At 56.4% G+C, this 15,794-nt stretch overlaps 1 protein-coding gene across 2 annotated transcripts; it reads right to left on the bottom strand.

The window, feature by feature from the left end:
• Window positions 1-2,966: 2,966 nt before the first annotated feature.
• Window positions 2,967-12,899, bottom strand: NFATC4 (nuclear factor of activated T cells 4). Of its 2 annotated transcripts, XM_032343957.1 has the most exons (11): window positions 12,611-12,899; window positions 11,879-12,007; window positions 9,660-10,755; window positions 7,931-8,093; window positions 7,146-7,345; window positions 6,661-6,833; window positions 6,079-6,219; window positions 4,997-5,052; window positions 4,595-4,721; window positions 3,819-4,400; window positions 2,967-3,086 (listed from the first exon to the last, which is right to left on the bottom strand). In XM_032343957.1, exons 2-11 carry the CDS (start codon window positions 11,976-11,978, stop codon window positions 3,019-3,021), a joined length of 2,706 nt encoding a protein of 901 aa, XP_032199848.1. In that variant the 5' UTR covers window positions 11,979-12,007; window positions 12,611-12,899; the 3' UTR covers window positions 2,967-3,018. The 2 variants fall into 2 exon arrangements, with proteins under 2 accessions (XP_032199848.1, XP_032199849.1); XM_032343958.1 differs by lacking the exon at window positions 11,879-12,007 and having other exon boundaries at window positions 12,611-12,896.
• Window positions 12,900-15,794: the final 2,895 nt, after the last annotated feature.

Genomic DNA, 15,794 nt, shown 5'->3' with positions numbered 1-15,794 from the left:
TCAGGCCATGATCTCCGCATCATGGAGTCAGCCCAGAGTCAGGCTCTATGCTCAGCGTAGAATCTGTGTGTACCTATCCCTCTGCTTCTCTAGCTCTCTCTCTCAAATAAATAAATATATAAATAAAATGTTTTTTTAAAAATGCAGATACCTGTGTCCTTCCCCCAGAGACTATAATTGAGTAGGTCAAGGGTTGCCTAACAATTTACATTAAAAACTAAAACGAGGCACCTGGTTGGCTCAATCATAGCTTGCAACTCTTGATCTCGGGGTTGTGGGTTTGAGCCCCACCTTAGGTGTAGAGATTACTTAAAAATAAAATCTTTAGGGGCTCCTGGGTGGCACAGTAGTTAAGTGTCGGCCTTGGGGTTGGGTCGTAATCTGAGGGTCCTAGGATCAGAGCCCTGCGTTGGATTCCCTGCGCAGTGAGGAATCTGCTTCTTCCTCTCCCTCTGCTGCTCCCCCTGTTGTGCTCTCTCACGAATGCTCTCTCTCTCTCTCTCAAATAAATAAAAATAAAATTTTAAAAAATAAATAAAATAAAATCTTTAAAAAACAAAACAAAACCAAAAAACTCTCCCCAGTGATTCAAATGCAAGAAATCTCAGACCACACTTTGAGAAATCATGGCCAAAAAAGTCTTTTCCGGCTCCAGCTGAAGATCTGGCCTCCTCCTCTCTCTCTCTCTCAAATCCAGCCTCAGGGACCTAGATGCCTGTAGGGATCCTGGGAAGAACAATGACCTTGAGAGACTGACCCACATCAGGATTCCAATAGGAAAAGACGTTAAGCCTCTAAAGTGTGGGCCCAGAGGGCAGAACAGGCCTGGCACAGCAAGTCGCAGGGAGGTGGATGTCAGCCACCCCTCTCAGGAAGACTCATGGCCTATCTATTGGATCCCTCCCAGCTTAAGGCCTGCTCTCTAGAGGGAATTCTCCCACCATCCCTGGATAACTCTCTCTAAATTCCCTGGCATGGCTACAAGGCCCCTCAGAATCCAGCCCCTGCTCACTTCCCCAGTCCTTCAGAGGCCCCATTTCCAGAACTTAGCCTGCACCGCACCCCCACCAGACAGAAGCTCCCTGCTCCTCCAGGAATGCCAAGCCTTCAACCTATTAGTCCTCCTTCCTCCAGGATTGGGCCCATTCTGCTAGCTTGGTCTAACCTGCCCATCCCTTAATTTCATCATCCTGAAATTAACCCCTTAAACCCACAGCTGGATGACGTGTTCCTGATCTCTGCTCCTTTTATACCCTGTATTAAAATTATTCGCTGCCTACCTCGGCCCTCAAGACCTGACATACTATCTGTACAAGAAATATTTACCAGAGGGGCGCCTGGGTGGCTCAGTGGGTTAAAGCCTCTACCTTCGGCTTGGGTCATGATCCCGGGATCCTGGGATTGAGCCCCACATCGGGCTCTCTGCTCTACAGGGAGCCTGCTTCCCTCCCCCTCCACCCCGCCCCGCCCCGCACCTGCCTCTCTGCCTACTTGTGATGTCTGTCTGTCAAATAAGTGAATAAAACCTTAAAAAAATAAAAATAATAAAATAAAAAAAAATAAAAAGCACCCAAAGCCCAGTGAGCTGATCATTTGATGTCAGTTTGGTTCACAGAAATTTGTATTCATGAAGACAAAGGAAATTGATTTCAGGGCAGCAACCCAGATGGAAGGGGGTGGGGAGAAGGTATCACCCTGGTTTTCCAATCCTCCAATCCAGCTTCTGTCACACCTGCCCCTGAAAAAATAGGTATTTGACCCTCTGGGCATAGAGAGGCCCCAGCAGCCTTAGCAGCATATTCCTCAAGTACTAATTCCCTGAATATCTTTTGAGTATGGCCCCCTGCAGCCAGTCCTCACCAACTCAGCCTGGTGGTACTCAGTGCCTACTGTTTACCAGGCTCCAAGTGAGCAGGGCAAACAAGGTTTGAGTCTCCCCAGCCCACTGGTTGGTCCCAGAGCCTGTGAACTGGGGTAAACCAGATTTCCAAGCCTGGCCTGTCAGTGGTGACAAGTGGGTATACCCTCAAGGTAGGCCAGAAGGTCATACAATGCCCTGAGCCATGGCGAGTGGTGGTCAGAGACATTAGGGAGCTATTTGGCTTCCTAGTTCACCTCTGAATCACAGATCTTTCCAGAACGTCTTCACGGTCCCCAGTGGTGGGAGAATCCAGTGTAGATGGATCCATGCCAGCCCTCCCTCATCCCCAACCCTACTCTAGGGAGATAAGCCTTCGGTGGGGCTTGAGCCCCATGGGTGAGGGTATCTGAATAGGGGCTGGGAGCAGGAGCCCAGGAGTGTTTTCAACCTGCTAGTTGATTAGCTGTCTAACCTTAGACAAGCCCCTTTCCCCTCTCTGAGTCAAGATCCCTCCTTTATAAATGGGGGAAAGGGACTAGACTACTGTTTTGTAACCTTGACTATGAATCAGAATGATCTGAGCAGCGGCAAGAGAAAGGAACTTGAAAACACACGTGCCTGGGCCCCATCCCAAAGCTCCCAAAGAATCTGAATTCCCATGGAGGAGAGGCCTCCTCCAGCCCTGGCCCCCAACCTCACCCTAGCTGGAGAGTGTCTAGAGTCCCTCCAAACCTTCCCCAGCACCCCTCCACTGAGAAACTCTTTGGGATACAACCTATAAGCCTCGTTGGACCAGGGCTAGAGTAAGCTGCCCCATCTCTCTTTCTCTAAAGACTTCTGGAGCCTGAAGCACTAGTCAGTGAGCAGTTTATTATCCATCAATTTGTCCCCAGCCTCCCAGCACCGTGGCTTGTACACAACGAGACACAGCCTTCACTCCGGTCTGTCCTCACTCCTGGCCTCGGGCCCCACTCCCATCTTAGCCCTCCAAGGCAGCACCAGGCCCAAGGGCCACACCTCAGCGAGGGGCAGGGGAGAGGAAGCATATCAAGCTGGAGAAAGAGGAGCCAGGTCGGCCCAAGCTTCTGAAACCACCAACCCGGGATGAAGGGAAAGTGGGCGAGGCTGGGCAGGGCTGGGGTTTGCCAGGCGACGCTTCAGGCAGGAGGCTCTTCTCCGGGAGGTGCAGGGAAGCCACTCAGGTCTCGGCCAATGATTTCACTCACTGTAAAGGAGGGGCAGTTGAAAGACTGGGCTAGGAACGTCCCCTCCTTCTCCAGAGACCCCCAATCCATTCCAGGCAGGCCTCAGTCTACGATGCCTCTAGGCTCCTCCTCCACTGGCTTCTCTTCCACTGGGCCTCAGTTTCCCCAGTGTGTCTGGATACCTGGTCCCAATCCAATCTCGCTCAGTTCCATCCATGTGGGCTCCCAGGCCCCCATCCCAGCCCTGTCCTGCTGGCTTGGCCTGCAATGTCAGGGCAAGTGCAGTCAGCAGTGCTGCGGGTGGGGGTAGCCAGTGGGAGGAAGGAGATGCAAAATACCAAGGCTTGTCACCACCAACCCTGACCACAGTCACCATGTGGAGGGGAAAGCTGAGGCAATATGCTCCGGCGGGACCTCTGAGAGCCCCTACCCCTCTCTGAAATACAGTGCCTGAGTCCACAGATGGAGGGAGCTAGGCTGCATGACTTTTAAAGTGCTTCTAGCCCTGAGACTGATCTGGGGCAGAGAACCAAGGCAGAAGGGCTGGGGCCGGTACTCCATGCACCCTTTGGAACTAAGTGGAACTGGATTCAGGTGGTCACATGCACCAAGCATGTGCCTCCTGAGATCCTCTGACTGGCCCTAAGGGACCAAGGATGCCCAATCACGGAAGCCAAACTCCAGCCCTCAGCAAACATGCAGAGCAACCTCTTACACACACTCACACTCACAGCCCCCAGGCGCACACCCACCTTCCTCCAGCGTGATACCCTGGATAGGGACACTGTCTCGGAAGCCGCTGCCGTAGCCACCCCTGGATTTCTCCTGCTCCGGAGCCCCCTCCCCAGGGCCATAGCTCGGCCCTACCTCATTGTATCCCTCAGTTGGTGTGGGGGGAATGCCACTCTGGGGAGGGAAGGGGCCTTCAAGCGGTGGGGATGAAGGCAGTGGAGGCCGAAAGGGAGCTGGAGGAGGGAATGGCAGCCCCAAGGGAAATGGGGAGCCCCGTCCTCCGTAGGGGTCACTGGGGAAGGGCCGGGGAAGGAAGGAGACTGGAGGGGGGCGGGCACAACCTGTGGCACCCCCGGTCTCAGGGAACATCCGCAGGCCAGGTCTGTAGGATGGTGGGGGCCCCGTCTGGGGGTACAGAGGGGGTGTGCCATAGCTGAAGCCTTCTGACAGGTAAGGAGTTTCATAAGCAGGGTCTTCGTGGGGATAGGAGGGGTAAGGGGGCCTGGGTGGTGAGAAGTCCATGTCAGTGCCAAAGGGGGGGCCAGGTGCTGAAGGGAAGCCGCGGAGAGATGAGTCCGGTAAGGGCTCCTCCTTGAAGATCACTGGGTAGAAGGGACAGCAGGAGAACACGCTGGTGAGAGGGCGGGCTGTCTCCCCACCGCACAGCCTCCAACCACCTCTCCATCTCCAGGCTTCAGCCACCCTTGGCCCCCAACCATGGGGGCACTGCAGCCCTCTGCCCCACCCCCGCTCCCCGTATTCCCACACCCCCACCATGGGCTGTCCTCTAGCGTACCAGGCAGAAACTTGAAAGTCTGGGTAGGACTGCGCTTTCTCCGCCCATTGGAGACATAAAAGTAGACCTGGACTGGCCGGGACACCCGCTTGTTGCTGTACTCAGGGACAGTCAGGGTCAGCGTCACCTGGAGAAGAGCACTGGATGAGGCAGTCAGCCCTCAGGGATTTAGACTCAGCCCATCCCTCCCAGGGACCCAAGCTCCACCTCCTGGTTTGTTCATTTGCTTCACAGCAAAGTTCATTCCCTAGAGATGAACCTGCTTCCGTGGTAGACAGACCGCCTCCTCCAGAAAAGAAAAGGTAGCTTCTGGACTCCATTCCATGGGCAAGGGACAGAGCTGTGAATTTCCTGACTTCTCCCACCACCCGCCCAGGGCACGTGCCCGAGTGACACTGGTACCTCGTTGCTCTGCAGCCGGTTCACTGTGGCCTCCTCCTCCCACTGCAGCTTTCCATCTGTGCAGGAGGAACAGAGAGCTCCAGCCCAACTCCAGGGGCCCTGCCCCCTGCCCCCTGCCATTTCCCCTCCTGCTAGAGCTGAGGTCAGACTCAGAAGTCCCCTATGGGGCCTGGCTCACAGAAGAGCCCACTGAGCGTTTATTCAATTGGATGGAAGAGGCAGCAAACTGAAACCAAGAGAAATGGCAGGGCCAGCCCAGGAATCAGACAGAGTTCATGACGGAGGCGTGAACCCTCCCATCCAGCTCCAAACATCCCCTCCCGTCATAGTGCTGGGAGGAAGTTCAAGGGTAGGAAAGGGTCCTCGCTTGCAGGAAGTCAATGAGACCCCAATCTCAAGACTCAGAACCTCTGCACCTGCTTTGACATGGTCTCAGGGTGCTAAATTTGAGTGTAAGAGCTGGGGCTCTCGATAAGCAGGGTTGGGGGAGGTGGTGGTTTTACCTGGACCCCTTGGTCTCCCCTTCTCCAGCCCTGCAGCTGACCTGAGGCCCCCTCACAAGCTTTGCAATCACAGTTGTGCTACCAAGCCCATAAGTCAGGGGGTTTCAGGAGCTGTGATGGTCTAAATCCCCTCTCCCCTTCTTCTCTATAGCCTATCCACGTGGGAGTAAATTATGTCAAAGCTGACTCCTCTTTAATAAAATGAATGTGGATTTCCTACATTTGTTCATCATCTTGAGCATTTTATTTTATTTTTTTAGATTTTACTTTTAAGTAATCTCCACTCTCAATATGGGGCTAGAATTCACAACTCCGACACCAAGAGTTTCATGCTCTACTGACTGAGCCAGCCAGGGACCACCCCCACCTCCTTTGAGCATTTGAGATTGCTGTCACACATTTGAGATTGCTGCTCCCCTCAGGAAGCAGACAGGACAATAGGAAGGGCAATGTAACTGTTCCCTTTTACAGAGAGGGAAACGGAGGCTCAATTTGCTAGTTTAGTGATAGCACCCGAGATCATTCATCTGCCGGTTCCAAACTCTTCCTGCCTGCCCCCTCGCTCCCGTGGATGCTCACCAGGGCCCCTCTCGATGAACACCACCTTGGAGTCTGGCAGGAAGTTGGAGCCAGTGAGCACTAATTCCTCTCCTCCTCTCACGGAGCAGGCACTGGGGCTGTAGGCCTCTACCTGGGGCAGCTCCTGGGCTGAGCGCTGGGCTGCAGAGCAGGGCAGGAGAGAAGCTGGTGGGGCTGCACACAAGAGGATGGCCTCCTTGCCCCCACCCTCCTTGGAATCACTGCCACAGGACCCCGGAGGAGTCCTCCTCAGCAGCAGACACACAGTAAACCAACGGTATCCCTGGGGTCATACAGACCAGGTAAGGAGCCTGGGCAGAGAGAGAGATGAACAAGGTCACCAAAGGCCAGAAAGTTACCCAGACAAGGACAGAGCAACACAGTGATACTCTAGACCAGCCCAGACAGTCTGAGAACACTGCCCCCATCCCCTCCATAAAAGAAATAAGTGCTGAGTCCTTTTCAGGGCTACCTGGGACAGACAGGACACAGGATACGATGCAGAAGAGATGGGAAGCCAGACAGACATACAGAGAGGGAGCGGCAGGAGACACAGAGCTGGCACAGGGCCTCTTTGCTCACAGCACTCAATGGGCACTGATGCTGTCTGCACTGAGATGACCTTCCCACTGCCCTGGGGCACGTGCACCCGGAATACGAGCCGCACTCGCGTGTTCTTGCGCCCGATGTCTGTCTCCCCCTTCCGTAGTTCGATGTCTGAATTCCGGAGCTTCAGGATTCCAGCACAGTCAATGCTGAAGGCAGAGAATGGAAGGCAAGCCCCCCGCACCAGCCCAGGTGAACAGTGATGACCCCACAAGAAGGAAACCCCCACCCTTCATCCAAAGCCCTGAATGATTTCCTCTGGGAGCCTGGGAGAGGGTGATTTTCTAATCAAAGGTGGTCTCTCCAAGGTGCCCCCTAACCCCCCAAGTCCTCTTCTAGATCGTGAGAAGCCCGAAACCTCTCCTAGGGGTGATGTCTAGCTCTTCTGGGAAGAGGAAGACCTCATGGAAAAGGTCAGTCCTAAAGTCTGAAGACTGAGGGGAAGTGAAACGGGGACCTACTTGGCTGCCATGTTGTTCTCAGGAAGCAGGGTCATCTCCAACACTTTGGTACCACTGACGACAGCTTCATAGCTAGCTGTGGCCACCATCTTGCCCGTGATACGGTGCACCTGATAGAAGGCATGAGGCCGTAGGTTCCGTTCATCTGCAGTGCCAATGAACATCTGTAGGGTCAGTGGCTTCTCACTGTAGCCCAGGAGCTGGCAGAAGGAGAGAGCAGCCACCCAGTTGAAATCCCCACTGTCTCATCCTTCATCCATCCCTGGGTTTTCAGTCGACCCTGGGGATGAGGATGGTGAAAGATAAAGGATATCCTGGAAGGGACTCCCAGGGGGAATTGGGCATCAGCTGTGGAGAAAACGTGGCCTGGAGTTCACAGTGCTATTCTTGGAATAAGGCCCAAACTGGGTTGGGCAAAGGGGAAAATCTTCCAAGAGAGACTGGCCCAACTCAAGAGACAACCTAACTCCCAGTGAACTTTGGCCTCAGCCTCACCCCATCCCCCACATCTGGCACGCCACCATTTTCCAGAGTAGACATGAGACTGGTGTCCCATGGGAAGAGTGGAGCGGGGGTGGAGGGACAGAGAAGTAGAAAGTATATCCGGGTCCTTGAAGTGCACCCTTCCTCCTCTAACTCCTGCCCCTCCCCCAGGCTGCCTCCAGGGTCATTGCTGAGGGAGTGTGGGAAAGGGCAGTGCCATGGGTCGGCACAGCTGGAGCCCATCTGCAGGGATCTGGGACTGGAGGAGAGGAAGTCTATCAGGCCTGCCCTCTGCCCCTTACCTTGACTACAGGGTGACCACCAGGGGCAGCTTTGACAGCTCCTCGACTGCCCTCAGTCTCATAGTGGGCCCGGTGGTGGGCTCTGGGCTGCACCTCGATCCTCAGCTCCAGCTGCTCATACTGGCTGGGCAGCGGCCAGTCCAGCGGGGGTAGGGCGGAGGTCCTGGAGAGGAGAGAAGAGCACTGACCATCTGTAGCCTCAGACCCGTCAGGGAAGCACTAGGCCCAGCTCCCTGCGATGTGAGGGAGGAGGGGGCGTTGGGTGTGGGAGAAAGGAGACCACAGTAGAAATAAAACAGTTGGAAAGCCCAGAAGCAGGGGGAGATAGGAGACAACCCTATCAGAACCCCTTGAGATGAGGGGTGTGGAAGATGGCACCAGGCCTGAGACTCCTTTCTTTCCAGCTCTGAGCACAGGGTTTGGGGTGGCGAGGGTTCATTCACCAGGATACAGTGGTCAACCTAGACCTAATCCTAATCCCCAGACCTGGACAGGAAGAGTTAAGTAAAGAAATATCACTTCAAGGGGCGCCTGGGTGGCTAGGTGGGTTAAAGCCTCTGCCTTCGGCTCAGGTCATGATCCCAGGGTCCTGGGATCTAGCCCTGCATGGGGCTCTCTGCTCAGCAGGAAGCCTGTTTCTCCCTCTCTCTGTCTCCCTGCCTCTCTGCCTACTTGTGATCTCTATCTGTCATATAAATCAATCAATCAATCAATCAATCAATCTTTAAAAAAAGAAAGACCACTTCGGACCAGAAAAGTCCTCAGAGGTTCACCCTTTGTTTTTCAAATAAAGAAATTGAGGCCCCAGGGAGTAGAATCCAGCAGGCCAAGCAAGACAGTGACTGACAGAAGCCAGGACTGTTTCAAGCACCGTTTCCTCTAGCTGGGGCTGGACAGGTCAGTTCCAGAAAGCCAGGGATTACAGATGGGCAATTTTCCTGTATTGAGCAGGAAGATATCCTCCAGGTGGTGGCTGGCAATGTCTGGAGACACTTTGAGTAGAACCAACTAGGGGACAGGGTGCCACTAGTACCTAGCAGATAGAGGCCACGGATGCTGTTAAGTCACCCTACAGTGCCCGCCACAGCCCCATAGGACCCTGCTCTACAGAAGCCCAAGGCGACAGACGTTAAGATTTCTTTCCCCAGGAAACTTTTCTGGATGGAGCCAGCTCAATGAGACATCCCAAGATTCAGGATGATTGAAGCGGGCAGGGTTCTTTGAGAGTGAAAGGGGTGGAAGAACTCTAAGGACCGCTTGTTTTCATAGGAATTCTTTGACTTGCAAGCTGTTTTATTCAAATTAGCAGCTATGCTTTTAATCAGTAAGTCATGGCCCTAGAAATTAAGTGAGAGAAGAAAGACTTCCTGCTACCCAGCCCAGGGCTTAAATCTAGCCAGGCTCACGCCCAGTGCAGAGCTGGGGGCAGGGGACATGCTAGAGGCCAGGCACAACTTCTTTACCTAAGTGGTCCTCCTGGGAGGTAGGGAGGTTTTTCCTTATTGGTCCACAGGGAGGGATTGTCCTTTTGCAAATTAGGTTTGGAGGGGGTGGGGTTTGGGTTTGGTTTGGCTTAGTTTAATTCTCCCCAAAATTGAGTAAGGTCGAAGATTCTCTTTTGAAATGCCAAGGGCACAGAACCAGGACCATCCTTCTAACCCATTCCTTGACCTTCTGCTCCCTCTGTGGGATGGCTGGAGACACAGGTGGGGCTAGCCACAATCCTCACCTGAAGATGGGGCTGTGTCCCCCAATCCGGGCCTTGGACCAAGCCAGGGGGGAAGGCACTGCCAGATAGTCCATGCCGGCCACCTCCTTTCGAGGCCCCCCGGGGGGCGCCGCAGTCTCCTCAGCCCCTGACTGCAGCTTCCCATTGCATGGGGCAGGCTCCTCAGACCGAGGCAGGGCCACCGCCTGCTCGCTGGAAGTCCGCCGGGTCTTCTGCGGGATGCTCTCCGCCGGCTGGGCTCCCACGTAGTCAAAAGGGCCAGGGGAGCCAGGGTCCCGGGCCAGAGGCAATGGTGGTGGTGGAGGTGGCTCAGGGCCCTCCTCCCCCAGGCTGCCGCGGCGGGACAGAGCTGGGGAGGCCGAAGATGGGGTTCCCGAGCTGGAATAGCGCCGCTTGCCACATGGAGAGGCCGGCCGTGGGGAGGCTGGGGTGGGCCCAGGAGCGCTGAGGAGTAGCCAGCTATCCTCTGGCCCCCGGCCTCCAGGGCTCGGACCATACAGGTTCCAGGGATCGTCGGGGGTCCACGGCCTGGGGGAGGCCCGGGGCGAGGGCAAGGGGGAGCCCAGGCCAAAGCGCGAGGCTGCCTCATTCAGCTCGGACTCCACCTCATCGCAGGCTGCGTACAGGGCTGCCTCATCTGAAGCGTCGGAGAAGAAGCTCCACGAGGACAGGCTGCTGCTGCCAGGGCTGGGGCTGAAGAAGGGACCCCCGCCATGGCCCCCCGTCTCTCGGTAGCCCCCAAAGCCTTCTGGTGGTGGGTAATCCCTGGGGGAGCCGTCCCCCCAGGCATCGGGGTTGTCCTCCAGCGTGGCCGGCGGATCAGGGGTGGGAGAGATGGAAGTGATGCGGATGCTGGGGCATTCAAGAACACGACCTCCCCCAGTCCCCCCGGAAGCCCCTCCCGGGCCCCCCAGCCTCACTGACCGGGCGGGCTGGCTCTCCCAAGTGCCAGGTGAGGGGGCTGGGCGGGGTGGTGGTGAATGCATGCCAGGCCGAGGGGGTGGAGGCCGGGGAATGCCAATAGGGGCAGCGCCATAGGGAGGGGGCTCCCCCAGGGCCAGACGGCAGCATGGCGGGGCGTCCTCTGAGTCCAGTTCTGTCAAAATGGGAAGGGAGGGGGACAGAGAGAGTGATGCCACAGGAGATGGGGACAAAGAGAAGCAGGTGAGATGTCTGGGTTCCTTGAGCCTCCAGCCCTCCAAATCCTGTATGCCACCCCCTCCTCAGCATAAGCGGGGGGATCCCTGAGATGCCCTTAAGAGCCACAAAGACAAAAGCAAAGTTGGACCTCAGAAGGTGAAGTACATAGATCCAGACGTCCCAGGCCTTTTCTCACTCGGAGAACCTGACACTCTTGAGGCCCTGGCCCTGGGACCTGGGGTACCAGACGGGGCGGGTCTTAAGGTGAGGGAGGCGACTGGAGAGGGGCTGGAGCTGGGCCTGGAGGCGTGTTTAGGGAGGCGCTGGGCTGGGCTGGGGGCGACTCACACATGAACCCAATTAGCAGCGGTTCCCAAACCCCGAAACGGTGCTGGCAGGAGCCCCAGTTGCCATCGCAACGGTGGCCAAGGGGTGGAGGGGCGCCGGGGCTGTGGCGACAAGGGGAGGTGGCTCCTCCTTCACTCCCCCCATCTGTGGGCGGGGGTGCAGCGAAGGGGATGCTGCGTGCGGGCCCCGGGCCCGGCTCCGGGGAGGGGGGCGCGGGCAGCGCCGATTCCGTGAGAGCGGCGGCCGCCGCCCCCGGCTCAGTCCCCGCCATCTGCCTCTCATTGCAGCCGGCGGGGGAGGGGGGAGGGGCGCCCTGGCGGGGCCCGAGAGCTCCCCCAGCCCCCGGCGTCGGGTCCGCGGGCCCAGGGCCGGGTCAGCCAGCCACACGCTCCAGAGACTCTTCCCTACCCCAGACCCCTTCCCCTGGTGGCGCCCGGGACTCTCGGGGCCGCTCTTCCCGCCCGCCCCCCATCCCAGTGACAGACGGCCCAGCCGAGAGGCGGCGCGCAGCCAACGGCACCCCCACCCCCACCCCAGTCACGACCTAAAAAGGAGAAAGTGGTGCCGGGCCCCCAGCCTCACCTCCGCAGACCCCCGTGCCCCGCGACTCCCCGCCACCTCTAAGCCCCTCATCCTCCACCCTAGGTTCCCCGCCCTAAAATTCCCATACTCGGGATCTCCGGGCCCTTTCCCTCACTGACCCCGAGACCCCTTCCCAGCCCCGCACTAACCTTCCCCCGACCCCCCCGCGCCCAGCGGGGGGGTCTCCTTTTCCTCCCCGAACACCAGCTTAAATTCCAGCTCCTCATCCTCGCAGCTTGCGGCCCCCATGGAGCCGGCCAGAGCCCCCAGGTCCCGGTCTGGGTGGGAGGGGGGAGCTCAGGAGGCTGCCGTATCCTCACCCGTGGCTCCCTCCCTCCCCTTCTTTGAGACGCCCCCTCCTCCGCCGCTGCCTCCTCCCTCCGGACGCCCCCTCGTTATTATAGAAACTTTTCCAAACTTTTTTCCCCCAAACTTCTTCAAAGCACCCCCCCCAGCCTGTCCCTGATTGGCTGCCCGGGATGCTCCAGCCCCTCCTCCAGGGATGAGATGAGAAAACCACGCGCCCCTCGTCCTCCCCCACCCTCCCTCCCTCTGTCCTCTCTCCAGTCCCTCCCCCTCAAAAAAAAAAAAAAAAAAAGAACAAAACTGAATTGGAAAACTGTCCTTCAAGCGTGGTGCGACCTTACTAAAGCTTATTGGCCCTCACTCATGACAATCATACCCCGCAGGGAGCACTACCACCACACACACACACCCCCAACTTAGTCTAAGTTGAGGGCTCCGGGTCCGAGCGCCTTAGGGCGGCTGCATCCTGGGCCTATAGTGTGGAGAGCCCAGGGAGATCCTTTCCTAAGTTCTGAAGAGTTGTGCGGTCAGCTACTCTCAAAGAAGGACACCTCTCCTCCCCTTTCCCTCCAAACCTTGAGGCCCAGGAGGCTCTGGGGTTCAGAGTAGCTACAGGCTGCTCTGAAAAGAAAAAGGTCATCGTTCCCTTGAACCCGCCCTGCCTGGGCCTTCTGGAAGCCCTGCCGAGTCAGCCCTCTCAGGCACCGTCTCTCCGAAACCCTCAAAGGTGAAGAACGTTTAGGCGTTTGGGGGAACTGTTCAAAGGTCCATAGCCCCTGATTGGGCGGTGATCCAGGCCGGGCTTTACCGCTGCCCGAGTCCCAGCCACCCAGAGGGGCCATTAATTAGCCTCCACGGGAAGTCGGCTCCCCCCTCCCAGAACCGTAGTCTGGAATGACTCTCTGATCCGATAGCATCCCGCTCCGAATAGCCTGACAAATCCTAGCCAGGTTTTCTAGGAGCCCGAAGCCCGACGTCCCTGTGGGCCCCAGGGTTGGACACCTGTCACCTGGGCGGGGGGAGGAAGGAAGATTCGGGCTGGAGTTCCAGGAAGGGCAGGCAGGTGGGGCCTGTTGGGGTAAGAGGGAATTAGAATGGAGATTCTTGACTCGGAAGCCGGACCGGGGTGTGGGAGGTACCATCCCCCACCCCCGACCAACACTGAAGGTGTACTTCAAACCTCTTAAACAGGCCGCAGCGACCTTTAACCTGTATCCTTCCAGCTCAGGGCTGCGCCCCCTGAGGCGCCCCAACCCCGCACCTAAAGGGTTAAGTTAGGGCCCTCGGGTCAGACGTTTACAAACACTCGGGAGCCGGGCGGGGACCGCGCCCGTTACTCTAATGAGAAACAGGCTCTGCGGGGCAGAAGGGAAGAGGGGAGGGCTGGCTCGGAGGGCCGGAGCTCCGCATCGGCAGAGGCTGCTCCCCTCCCTTCCCTCCCGTCCTCGCGTCCTCCCGCTGGCCCGCCCTGGGGACCCCCCCAGCCCCCGGGGACCCCAGTGACGTGCGGAGCGGCTCCGGCTCCGAGCCCAGGACCGCGACGCTGGAGGGGCGGGGATAAGAGGCCAGGCCGGCGGGGAGAGAAGAATGTTCCGAGGCAGAGCGGGGAGGCGGCTTGGTTTGATTTTTCTTTCTTTTTTTTTCCCCCCCTTTGGTTGGTCTCCTCAGGTTACATTTCCCTTCCAGCTTCATCTCGGAAATAAAGGAAGGAGAGACCCACGGGGAGGGAGAGCGAGGAACACCCTGAGACCCGCGACAATCCTCCCCCTAAGGCGGGTGGGGGGTGGTGCAGAGGGAGGAGGGAAGCGGAGGCTGGACGGGCACGGGTAGAGACCCCAATCCAGCCCCTGCTTCCCCACACGCCACCCACACGCCCCCCCTCCGCTGCACAAGCAGACGCGCACATTCTTTTCAAATGTCATATTTCCTTTGATCCTGGGCAGCGTTTCTCCATGTGTCTGGCTCAGCTCCTGCCCAGCCAGCCACCTCCTCCTCTCACCCCGCTTTGTATATTTTCCTGGAGAACTCTCCCCTCCTCCAAGCATCTGGAAGGCCCTGAGGGCTGGCGTCGGCGCACATTCCCCCGGCGACTCGGGCCTCGCCGCCCAGTGACTCAATTTCCCCTCTGCGGGTTTCAGGGGGAGGGTGGGGAACAGAGGGGAGAGTTGTTGAGTGCCCAAGTGGTACGAACGAGCCTGAAGACTGCTCAGAGAGCCAAGCTTCTCTCTGGGGAAGTGGAGGGGGGTGTCCCCTGGAGTCTGAAAATCCTCGATCCGTCTGGGGTGCGGCAGAGGGACGGAATTTATGGCTTCTGCAATGTCCTGCCTGTAGAAGAGCCGGTATTTGTAGGTTTAGGTTGCCCTACACTTCTGCTCCCCGGCGACCACAAAGACCCAGCCGCCCTCCCTTCGGGTCCCAGGTTTCTCGCCTGCCTAACCTTTGTTCTCGCTCCGCTGCCCCCTAGCGGGCAAACCTGATCACAGCTCGGCTGTGTCATCTTGTGCTGGTGGAGCGCTTTACTTTTGGCTCTGCACTTCCACTGGCTTGATTCAATGGCCTTGGAGATGGACAATATTGGGTTTTTCTTTTTTTTTTTTTATAATTACACAGATACATTCTCCTTGTAAACGATTCAAGCCATATAAAACTATATAGCAAACCGTGGTAGTCCAATATTTTGTATACATTTATTAGCATATATGCACACACACTTGCTATTTTCAGGAACATGAGACCCTTGCTACAAGCATTTTTTCTTGACCTATTTTTTATTTTGTTTTTTTCCGTTAACAAATGGCTTGGATATCTTTTCTTGTCAGTACACGTGCATCTCAAAATGGTAATAAAAGTGTCGATCTCTTCAAGGGAGGTTAGTGAACAGCTAGGTCTGTGGGTCTTTTACCAGTGCTAACTCCTCCGTGCCACATTTTACATAGGAATCAGTCTTGGCCTGGGCACCCCCAGAAAGGTAAGCCTGAGACAAGAGTGACATGTGGGCAGTTTATTGTGGAAAACAATCCCCAGAGACAAGCCTGGTGGGGCATAGGAAGAGGGAAGCTAGGAAGGCAGGCCCAAGGATGTGATACTGAGTTGGTTGCTGTCTGGAAAACTGGAACATTGTCCAGCTGGAACCTTCTGTAGAACCATATAGACTGTGATTCAAGATACATAGGAGGGGAGCCTGGGTGGCTCGTCAGTTAAGTATCTGGCGTCGCCTCAGGTCATGATCCTGGGGTCCCCTGATTGAGCCCCACATTGTCACTGTCATCATCTTGTCTTCTCATTGCTGTCACAGGCATCAGGCTCCCTGCTCCTCTGGGAGTCTGCTTTCCCCCTCCCTCTGCCCCTCCCCCTGCTCCTCCTTTCTCTCTCACTCTCTCAAATAAATGATTTTTAAAAATTTTTTAAAATATTTATATAAAGAGACAGGTATATTTATCCACTCACTCTTAACCCCCAGTGGCCAAAAGGTGCCCCTTGAGAGTTAATTCCCTCACTCTTCAAGATTTACACAAGTGTCAGGAATGGTAGATGCCGCACAAGGCTGCAGCAAAGGAGTCCCTGGGGAAAGGCAAAGATAGGAGCTGTAGTTGGGAGCAGATACTGTCAGGTGACACCTGCAAGCAGTTGGTTGCCAAGGTAACAGCTAGAGTAAAAAGATGGATGGAGAATGCATGAGGCGAATAGGATGTGTCCTGTACAAGATCATTCATTCATTCAGACAAAAAATACGTACTGAAGCACCTCTATGTTCTGAGG

This window comes from Mustela erminea, chromosome 5 (assembly GCF_009829155.1).
Source record: "Mustela erminea isolate mMusErm1 chromosome 5, mMusErm1.Pri, whole genome shotgun sequence".
NCBI lineage: Eukaryota > Metazoa > Chordata > Mammalia > Carnivora > Mustelidae > Mustela > Mustela erminea.
Note: the sequence above shows the minus strand (reverse complement) of the source record. Positions and strands in the feature narration are given on the sequence as shown.